Source organism: Lytechinus pictus, chromosome 5 (assembly GCF_037042905.1).
Source record: "Lytechinus pictus isolate F3 Inbred chromosome 5, Lp3.0, whole genome shotgun sequence".
Lineage (NCBI taxonomy): Eukaryota > Metazoa > Echinodermata > Echinoidea > Temnopleuroida > Toxopneustidae > Lytechinus > Lytechinus pictus.
Window position 1 is genome coordinate 6,796,938 of NC_087249.1, and position 11,834 is coordinate 6,808,771.

The 11,834-nt window shown below is 38.5% G+C and overlaps 1 protein-coding gene across 1 annotated transcript; it reads left to right on the top strand.

Annotated features, from left to right (window-relative positions):
• The first annotated feature begins 7,111 nt into the window (after positions 1–7,111).
• Positions 7,112–11,322, top strand: LOC129260566 (uncharacterized). The gene is made up of 3 exons (XM_064099368.1): positions 7,112–7,143; positions 9,038–9,335; positions 10,069–11,322. The coding sequence occupies exons 2-3, from the start codon at positions 9,146–9,148 to the stop codon at positions 10,359–10,361; spliced, it is 483 nt and encodes a 160-aa protein (XP_063955438.1). The 5' UTR covers positions 7,112–7,143; positions 9,038–9,145; the 3' UTR covers positions 10,362–11,322.
• Positions 11,323–11,834: the final 512 nt, after the last annotated feature.

Here is an 11,834-nt window from a genome sequence, read left to right on the forward strand (position 1 = left end):
AAAAAAGATAAGATTTAAAAAAATGGTCCCCGGATTTTTTTTTGGGGGGGGTTGCAACCCCCCCCCAACCCCCCCTCTAGATCCGCTTCTGACTCATTGAACCGCGTTTCATACGCTCTATCCATCGAGCATCCGTTCAATTGTGATTTCATCCGCGCATACAGTTTTTATAGCTACACCAGGATGTAAAACGTAAAAAAAATTGCCATCCATTGGAAAACGTTATGAATCCGTTGTATACTCATTGAACACGCGTTTCATACGCTCTATCCATCGAGCATCCGTTCAATTGTAATTTCATCCGCGCATACAGTTTTTATAGCTACACCAGGATGTAAAACGTAACAAAATTTGCCATCCATTGGAAAACTTTATGAATACGTTGTGTACTAATTGAATACGTGTTTCATACGCTCTATCCATCGAGTATCCGCCCCCTGTGAAGTCATCCACGCAAAAAGTTTTGAGCTGCTCAAAACTTTCAGAAAGGATGAACTTTCCGCCGTGTATAATGTAAATCCACGAAATATACGCGCAACAAATGTTCTATGTCCGTTATCATCCGTTAAACGTCCGCTTTATCCTCTTTGCTCCCCTGGACATTACATCCTTGCACCTCAAATCCACTGCTGCTGAAACCTCTTTACATTCCAACCTAAAAAAAAGGACGTTCGAAGCACTTTTTGTTATCATGAACAGGATAAGTATATAACAAAATAATGCGAGCGCAAAGCGCGAGCGGAAAATTTGAGATTTAACGTGACACTCTATTCAGGTTTTGTAAAGCATGAAAATGATGGATGATTGGGTATCTTCCTACATTATAATGCGAGCAAGTAGCGCCAGCAGAAAATTCTTGATATTCTGATCTGGAACAGGATAATCTAAGCATGACTTATACAAAGAACAGCTGCACATGTCCATAAACATTATTTTGACCGAGAAACGGGACAATCTAAGGATATTTTGTCATGAAAATGATGACACTATTCGATTCTTCTTCCCAAGCGCAAGATAAAACTTGTTGATATTCCTTTCTGAAAAGGGACAATTTAATTATCAAGAGTTCATGAAAATGTTATTACCTTGGTTATTTATCAAGGCCTGAAAACTGGACGTTTTAAGATTTTTTTAAAATCATGAATCGGATGCATGGTTAATAAATTTTTAACAATTAATGCGAGCGCAAATTTTTGATAAAACGTCCGGAAAATGTGATTTTAAGTAGTTTGTTAAAAACGGGCATTTTACAGAGCACTTTTTGAACATCAATTCGTAAGTCACACAAAATGCTAAAAGCTCGATGTCCGAAATATGTTTTGTAAATTGACCTCAATACTTGATATTTAAGCTCCATATCAGCCTATTGAGCAAGATATGTATCTCATCGAGGTTCCATAACATTTTCTTCGGCGACAATTGCTCCGATGGAAAGTCTGCACATTAAACGAAACACAAAACCTAACCCCCAAAACTAAATAAACCCTAATCATAATCTTTACATTATTCTGAACCAAAAACTCTTTTACAATCCTAGCTCTAATCCTATGCCTTCTGAGATATCAAGACCGGAGCAATTGTCGCAGGAGAAAAGGTCGTGTCACCCTCATCGAACATGCGATGCGAGCCCAAAGCGCGAGCGAACATTTTTTGTAGTGACATGAACGATTTTCCCAGTCTTCCCCTCACCTTATTTTATGCCCTCGTCTTCCTTCTCTTTTTTCTGTCTTATTTTTTTTCTCTCCTCTCTTTTCCCTTCTTTTCCCTCCCCCCTTTTTTTTGCTCCGCCAATAGGGGGGGGGGGGGGGGGGCTCGGGCCCCCTGGATCCGCCTATGAACCTTACGCTAATTATTGAAACAGTTTAAACAAGTGTTTAAAATCTTAAACAACAAAGTTTACTTTTTTAATATTCAATTCTCAATAAATTAAGCATGCCTGTTTAAAGTCATGTAGTAAAATGCGATGTATAATACTTATCAAAAAACTTTTTTTCTGTGGCAAAGGGGGAAAACTGACCCTCCTAAGCATGTACACAATATGATCATCCATATCGTGGGGTTATATTTCTGCCTATTCTAAAAATAGTTGGTTAACGTTATGAAACTGTTAAAAACATGTTCCGTCCATTTTACTTGGAAGCTTTTTTACTCATAAAAATCCACTGAAAAGCAGATAAAATAAAAGTATAACTTTAAAATCTTGTTTAACCTCCAACGATTTCTACTATCTACTGTATATACATGAAATGGTTATAATAATCAATGTCCGGTGTACATTTCAAGGGGCCTCTGCAGGAGCCGCGGAACCGGGGGGGGGGGGCTGGGAGGGCTTCAGCCCCCCACTTTTTTCCAAAACCGTGTACAAAAACGTAAAAATGACCATATGATTGTGATTTTTAGCATAGTCAGCCCCCCCACTTTTGGCTCAGCCCCCCCCACTTTGAAAACCGTTCCGCGGCCCCTGCTCTGTTCGAATTATTATCAATAAGAAACAATGATGGCCTGCTAATAATTCAGTTGCTTTAATGACCGTTTGAAACAATTAACAAAAAGATAATTTCACACGATCGGTATGTACGTAAAAAGTAATTAGATTCTTGTCTTAGGTAAGATCTAATGTTCTCCTATATGAGTACTTAATTATCGTCCTTGGTTATGTGTTAGGAGTCCTTCATTAATAATCCAGTTCTGAGAAACAATGCCCCTTTGGCGACTACTTGATATTTTATTTTCATTTCGTTGGCTTGTCGGCAAATTAAAAAAAGATAAGTGTTATCGTGACTGTGGCATAAAAAAAAAAAAAAACAGACCAAACCACTTGACGAACAAGGAAATTTATGGTAAAATTTTCTTGATATTGACAATCTTTGTTTCCTCAATGCGACCTCGTTTGGGTGATAGGGTGTGTGGGTGAGTGTGTGAGGGTGAGTGAGAAAGTGGGTGTTGGATTGTAGTGAAAACAATGAAAACAACGCTCACAGGAATAAATCATTTCCACAAACGAGACTCCAAATCTGAAGTAACGTTGAGGGTGATGATCATCATGATGAAGATGATGACGATAATGATGGTGATGATAGTGATGATGATAATTATGAATATGATACTGATGATGGCGATGATGATGATAATAAATGATGATGGTGATATTGATGGTGATGAAGATGATGGTGATGATAACGATGAATATGATGATGATGATCGATGATGATGGTGATGATGATGCAGTGGCGTAACTACGGGGGGGGCATGGGGGGCACGTGCCCCCCCCCCCCAATCGGCTGACCAAAAAACCCCGGGAAAATTAGAAAAAGAGGGAGAAAGGAAGAGAAACGTAGTGGAAAAGAAGAAATTATTGTTCATTATAATGTTATATTATGTTATAATTATGTTATATTGCATAACTTTATGAAACATAATTTGCTTAGGGCCTATGTCTTCATTGTTCCTGGTGCTCGCATTGTCTTTTTAACGCGATACATAATCCTGTTGTACTAAAACCTATCATTTCAAGTCAATATACACCAAATATATTTCCTCGCACTTAAGATTTATTATTGTTTTATGTAGTGACATATGCTTCTTTTTCATGACTACTTCAAGTGATTGCCCCATTTTAAGGTCTTAATATTAAACATTTCCAATCCGTACTTACGTTCGCATTAGTGGATTTGTGAGATAGGTCTGCTCTCCATGAATTCCTAAAATCAGTCCTTAAAATGTCCCTTTTTCTGATCTGAATATCAAAAATTTTCGCATCATAGTGAAATACGTATTGTCTTAGTGAATTCCTACAAACAAGCTTTAGAATGCCCCTCTTCACGTCTGAATTGCCTAAATTTTGATTTGATTTGATTTGATTAGTGATATGCGTATGATAATCATGATTACGATGACTACAAAAAGTGTTTCATGTGTTCAGATGTAATTCTAACAAAATCAGCAAGCGCTTAGATGACTATGGTGAGATTATGTATACTCTCTCTTTATGGATTCCTTTAAAAATATTCCTTAAAATATCTATGTTTGGGGTCAATATATACAAAAATTTCAGCTCGCGCTTCGCGCTCGCATTGTTTAGCGAAACAGGTACATATCATGATTACAAAAATTTAATTATAATTTCCCTTTTTAGCTCTGAAAGTCAAAAATTTTCAGCTTGCGCTTTGCGCTCGCATTAATTGATCAGTGAGATACATATCCGTTTGATGGCACTAGCTGTCCTTAAAATATCTCTATTAGGTCAGTATACCTGGCAACTGAGCGCGCGAAGCGCGCTCTCTAAGTTATTCAACATTTTTGCTGGTGCCCCCCAATGCTGTGACCCACGGTACGCCACTTTGATGATCGTTATGATTATAATGATGATGATGATGGAGACGATGATTATGATAAGGTTATGATGATCATAATTATGAGGATGATGGGGATGATGTTGATGAAGACATTTTTATGATGAAATGATGACGGTGAAATGAAAATGATGGTAATGATATCGGTGGTATTGATGATGATGATGACGGTGTAATAAGATGGTATCTACTGTATAATAATGATGGTGTTGATGGAGATAATTGCGTTGATGATGATGATGATAATGGTGATGATGATAATGGTGATGATGATGATGATGATAGTGGTGGTATTGATGCTGCTGACGGTGATGGTTATCATAAAATTGCTCAGATAATCATATTTCTCAGATGATTAATAATTGGTTAATAATTGGTTTATCTATACATTTATTCATTTCACTTCATTATAGTATAAAAGGTAACCTATTCAGCTGTGTCTCTACATACAAAATTATCAACAATGAGCATTGTAGTCTACGACGCTCTGTTAATTAAAATATTCTATACACATAATTATATACAAAAAATAAAATTACAGACTTAAAGCATTTACTTGGCTGCATGCTTACCTCAATTCGACACACACCCACGCTTTCACGTTCCACCCTCTCTCATCTATATATTTTTAATTTATTCTCTCCTGTTCTTTTCCTGTTCTTTAAAGAACAAACACTCGGTATCTTGAGACATTACATTTCATGCAACTGGAATTTTACCCCCCCCCCCAACATGACACACGCAGTAATAATGTTTTACACGAAGGAAGCCGGGGTAATAGCATGCAGCGCTTAGAGACAAATGTCATTTGTATTAAGCGCTATATAGATGTCGCATATTATTACTATTAAGGCTGTTTAATATCTGTACACGCTCAAATTGGAACAGCCTTTGTCAACGTACGAACATAAGGAACCATTAACTCGTATAGTCTTGATGGTACCGTTTAATGAGAAAGAAATATTATTCTATGTTATTTATTCCTTATTTTCCTGATTAAAAAAAAAAGTTCATAAACACCAAAATACTATCAATACAGCTCATCATGCTCATGTAGATCCAAAAGACAAAAGCTCCCGTTAAACCTATATCAACTTCCGTCTCCTACCCCCTTCTCTCTCTCTCTTCTTTATCTTCCTTCCATCCTTTCTTTCTCCCCTTCCCCCTCTCTCTCCGTATCACCCCTTTTCTCTCTCCCTCTCTAATTCTTAACCCTCATAATTCTTAACCAGCGGCGTAACAGGGGTCGGTTGCCGGGGGGGGGGGGGCAAGAGTCAGAAATTTCCCTGTCATATTATGGTATGAACAGGCGTAATGGTGTAATTTGGCGACTATTTTGAGAGGGTCAGATATTGCGTATCGGGCAGAATTTATCTTCTAAAAAAAATTGCGAGCGAGCGAAGCGAGCGAGGAAAAATTTTGACCTTTTTAATACAAAAATCAAAATTTCTGCTAGATTTTGACATGATATCCAGAGAATGATATATTTAACTCTTCTCTCTTTCCATTCCCTTTTTTGTGGTCTGTACGCCACTGTGAACAGGATTCTTTTGCGGCAGTAGCGTGAAGAGTATACAAAAAACGAGGGGTGCAGTATGTCACATGTGCTAAAAAGCTGCTTAATATAAGCCCAGAGCGAACGAAGCGAGCGAGAAAAAAATCACCTTTTCATGAGAATCTAACTTTGAGATATTTTTTTGACATTATATTCAGTAAATAAAATCATATCCTACACTTTTCCTTTGCTTTTCTTTTCTCCTTTTTGTTGTTCTTGTTTGTAGAAATTTTGGGGGCCATGGCCCAACCCTTCCATACTCATATACGGCAGTGCTGTGCGGTTGGGTCCGGGATGGAGCCCCCGGAACTTCTTGACATCAAAGCCATTTAAACCTCGCAGATTGCCGCTATTTTAATCAAAATAAGAATCTAACTTTGAGATATTTTTTGACACTATATTCAGTAAATAAAATCATATCCTACACTTTTCCTTTGCTTTTCTTTCTTCCTTTTTGTTGTTCTTGTTTGTAAAACTTTTGGGGCCATGGCCCAACCCTTCCATACTTATTTACGGCAGTGCTGTGCGGTTGGGTCCGACCGTCCGAGGCGGAGCCCCCGGAACTTCTTGATATCAAAGCCATTTAAACCTCGCAGATTGCCGCTATTTTAATCAAATCGCGGGTATATACAGAATATAGCTTTTACACAACATATTTATTCAACCCACAGTTGCGTAATGAATCAAATTTATTTCCCATCATACTATTGCATTACATAGTCCTATTTCGGAATGATTTGTTCTTTTTGAAATGTTCTACAGTACATTGTCCCGCTTTCCTTCCTTTTCCATTAAAAAAAATATTTTACTTAGTTTTCTTTTCACTTTCCCTTTCGTTTTCCTCCTTTCTTTTCCCCCTTTCCTTCACCTTTTCCCTTTCTTTCTCCCTCCCTGTTTTCTTTTTCCCGTTTTTAAAAAAATTTCCCGGTGAAATCCGCCAGCGGGGGCAGCTTCCCCCCTGCCCCCCCCCGCCTGTTACGCCACTTTTCTTAACCCCCTTTTCTCCCCCCTCTCTCTCCCTCTCTCGCCTCCCGTTCACTCTCCAATCGCACCGATACACCATTTTCGCGGGGAATCCCCATAATTTAATTGCTGGCACGTACTTTGGTCGGATGAACTAATGTTCACATAGTAATCCATTGTGACGTAGATCTACACCAATACCGTTCATCTGATACAATGGTATAATGCTAACATTACTCGTATGATCAAGGAGCTTCCAAGGAGCATCACACGGTAAAACATTCTTCACAATACATCTCTGTTGAGAACAGTATATGAACGAGCAAACATGGCATAGGCATCATGGGGGTCTTCACTTCGGCACTTTCGAGGAAGATAAAGTTGGGCTAAATAATATATATTTTGGTCTCAGTTTTGGTTCCATTGGTGACTATAATATTTCACTTTGTATATGTACATGTACATTAAATCACCACTTGATATAAAGTCTAAGTGTATTGACTCACTGAGTCACTATTAATTATTAGTAATCATTTCACAATTTCACTGCATGCCTACACTCTAAAAAATATTGGGTGAAAGTGCTCCATGAGGGTAATTATGTGTCCAACCAACATTAGGCATTTCTTTTTGGCAGTTTTATTCATCCAGTGTGATGAAAATGATGCCCATTTTAAAGTGATTGCTGCTTATTGTTTAACCTTACTGGACAATATGCTCCCCGCATCGGGTAAAATACTGCCCCAAATTGGTTGGACACATAATTGCCCTCGTGGTGGTAAAACTTTTACCCAATATGTTTTATGGTGTATACTGTCATAAAGTTATGTATTCCTAAAATTTCCAAGTGTGTTACATTTAGAAACAGGTGAACAATTACATGTATATGTCCTATATAAGTATACACTGCGTATTGTAGTGAGAAGACTAAAACAACAATACATGCACATGTACATATGGCCACTCCATTTACTTTTCGACACTGATTGTGATAAAAACAACTTGTAAGTTTTTTTTTTTTACACCAGGCCGTTTTTACAGGGGCAACTCCACAGGCGGAGGGTGCGACTGAAAAAAAGAAGGGGAAATTTGAATGGGGTGGAAAGAAGAATGTTGGGTTGTGCCCCCATCACAAATTCCTCTCATCGCCCTTGTCATTCTATAAATGGATCGCAGAACATAATCTTTTTGAGTAAGCCTTAACGTGTATGTTACACATGGGGCAGGATGATTGGTTACACGTTTACTTAAAAAAGACGTGTAACCCTTACACAATTTGTCATTTTGTAACCAGACAATGTGAATGAGATGACCCCCACTTTCGAAATCGTTCCGCTGACCCTGCATAAAGAAAAGTAGGGAGCTTTTTAAAAGTTTACCTATTTTATTTTAATTTTCTTCTATTGTAACGTATTTATTCAGGATAAAGATAAAACATGATCAGCCGAGGCTGTTTTTCATCATGGTCCTGACACACATAAAGAATATATACATTGTACAGAATTATTAAACAATTATTAAACAACTACGCAGACGTTTTTTTTTTCTGGAACGTAGAGAATCTATAGTCAAAAGCCTTTCATAGCAAAGCCTTTGTCGGAAATCGGTGAATCAAAACAGCATAACTGTCGTCCTGGGCTCTGGACAAACAACACATTTGCAATTTTTTCGTCAGCTCCGAATTTTATGACGATCTGCTGTCCGGATCCAACAATTTTCGACGATAACCTTTTAGCTAATCATTGTGATTTGACGGGCAGTTTTAATGCATTTTAAATGCAAAACAGTAAATTACTGTTTTCTATAATCCGTCCTCGTTGCAATTACGATAACTCGCTATTATCGCTTGTTATGGAGGATGACACCGATTAAGTCATCTAGGGACTCTAATAAAAGGTGCTCTTCTCCGGAAGGCTCTTGTAATCCAGTGAATTGTAGTATTTTATTTGTTGGGGTGAATTAAATTCCCCTGTGATTTGAAATTAGCAAAGTTTGCACATATCAAAAACGAAAAACCAGGTCATCTCTCCACTCCCTTAAGCGTGCCCAAACGTTATTTTCTCAACACATTTCTATTATCCTTTGTTTCCTTTATTCCTCGCCCCCACCCCATGGATCCGCCATTGGCGACGTCTTGATTTCATTTCGGGATTTCATTTCTTTCTAGGAGGAATCCGCAGAATTACTTCCTTTAAAACAGAGAGTCGATGTAGCCGTCTGCAGCGGCAGTCTTTCAAACAGCGTCGAGGGGCTCACCCAACATATAAGACAACGCATGAACGAAGTAGTAAGGACCGTAAGATTCGAGACACTGCCCTACAACATCAGGGATATGAACAGGTTTGATCTGACCGGTATAGATGTTCTGCTTCTGTGTCACTCCATACAAAACAGACGATTCTCTATTACTGATGTCACTGATTCTATCTACGACGGCTTCTTACAGCGCGCCAGAAAAACCCTCGGTAAGAGATCGTCAGTTGTTTCCTTTCAATATAGGTAGACCTCCCGGATAGACCTACACTTTTAAACATGTATAGTACCATACTTATAAAATGTCAGGAAGTGGGGGGGGGGGGGGTAATGTTGTGACCCCGGGGTTGTGACATCTAAAAAAAAAGAAAAAAAAGAGGAAGAGGTCGGTAAAAGCTCACCGATATTTTCCAGCAGCACACACATACACACACTCCCACACACAAACATCTTCAAGAAAATTTTCCGTAGGTGGGGGAGGGGGAACGCTGTTCCCCTGATCACTAGTGACCATTATAGGAATGGGCCCTTAACTAAAGGCCGGTGGCATCTCGTATTGTCGCCGGGGCGATAGTAAGAGTAGTCCAGCTTGGACTTTGGTGTATGGAAGTTCCCTTTCCCAAAGCTAACATAGAGGGGACATGACAATCTGGACTATAGTAAGAGTTTTCCAAGGCTGAATTCTGCAGTTGCACCCACAAAAATATTTCCCCTTTTGCAAGTTTTTATGTGAAATCTGTCCATGGGCCATTATAAGGCCCACGGACCTGCCGACATAAATGGCATGTTAAGGTCAACAATTAAAAGCCAATCATGAGCACTTGTACCTTCGTGGGATTATAAAAAGCGGCAAGAGTAGGATGTGTCTTTTGTGCACATCGTCAGTAACTTATCAGGAATTTCGGATACGGTCACCTACAATCTGGTCTATTTCAATTTGGACAGGAAAAAGTAAAGTTGGAGTCATCGCTCACGATTTTTCAGAAGGTGACCTTTCACCTGAAAACCTTCTATCCAAGATGGAGTCATTCCGGTACAACCAACATACCACGTTCGAATGTGCATCCCTGGCTCTGATTGGTGGAAAGCTCGGCGAAGGGGATGTCCAACTGACAGATGATCAACTGGAAGAACTTGAGCAGTTCTTTATCAAAGCCTCTTCCCCACCAGTTGAAGAAAAAGTAATAGTTACCACGAGAAGGTTCTTTCATTGTTTAACATGCCTTTTATTTGAGTAAAATGGACGGACAATAAAGTTAGGTTACGCGACGACTCTACCCGACGCGATGGAATGGAACAAGCCCTACTGCTCTATCTCAAAGGTAGTTTTCACAACTAAGGGAGAGTTTTCGCATCTGCAACGGGGACAGATTCAAGAACACAGTAAATCTATTGAAAATGCCCGTCAAATGACAAAGTACAGCTGGAAGGTCTTTGTCGAAAATTGTTGAACCGGAGCAGCAGTTTCGCCATAATTGTTTTGGAGCTGACAAAAGAAAATGCATATAGGTAGTTTGCCCAGAGTCCAGGACGAAACTGCTGTTATGATTCACCTGAATTCGGCAAAGACTTCTCGTTGTGCTTTGGCATGAAGATCATTTGAAAATGCATTTTCTATGTTCTTGAATCCATCGTGCAATGTGGAAACGAAAACTCTTTGTTATCTATTGACGGGGATGGATGTTGAGATGAAGGGCGTCAAAGTCAGTGATTTACAAACGATTCTTTGTGCTACCAATAAAAAAAAAATGGGAGAGAAGCAAGCATTCTTTTCTTTATTATTAGTCACCTTATTATTGGTCACCTTTATTTCATTATGCTTATCGAGCAAAAGTTAGTGCACACAAATTTGTTGACCTGGTCTTTTGTTAACGCGTATTTTAATATAGTTCTACACAAGTTCCACCATCATAATATTTGTCTTTTTAAAGCAAATTGTTATTTTTCGTTAACTCTTGAATTCTTAAGAGGAGGAGGAGGAGAAGAAGAAGAAGAAGATGAAGAAGGGAAAGAAAGGGAGAACGAAGAAGAAGAGGAGGAGGATAAAATGAGTCAGAAGAAACCGAAACGAGTTTTTATAATGCGGTGGAAATAATTTTGTTGACTTACACTTTTGTATATTTATCTTTATAGATTTACGGATATATAGGCCTGGTTCTGCAATAATTATACGAAACATTATATTGATCCTATACAGTTTTTAATTCTACCTATGAATTTTATTGTGTATGAAGAGAAGAAGATGAAAAAGGAGGAAGAGAAGAAGATGAAAAAGGAGGAGGAGAAGAAGGCAAGAAGAAGATGCAAAAGGAGTCGAAGTAATATTAACAAGAAATTTAGATAAATTATCTTGACCATGTTGGTTGTGCCGTCATTTTAATGAGACAGTTCATCATAGGCTACCCTTCCTTCCCCCTCTCTCCCCTCCCCCTCTCTCTTTATTTATATATCTATCTATCTACCATTAGCTCTACACAGACAATAAGATAGATGATGCGACAGATAAGAAAGAAATTATGTCAAGTAATTTAAAAGATAAATGATGTCAAATAAATGATGGGACACCAGGGTGGCTCAACAATAAAATATGCATAGCAGTAGAAGTAGTAGTAGTAGTAGTAGTAGCAGCAGTAGTAGAACTGGTAATAAAAGAAGTTATAGCAGTAGAATATCAAACTCAGGAAGTTCCAAATTATCGTCATAACGATTAC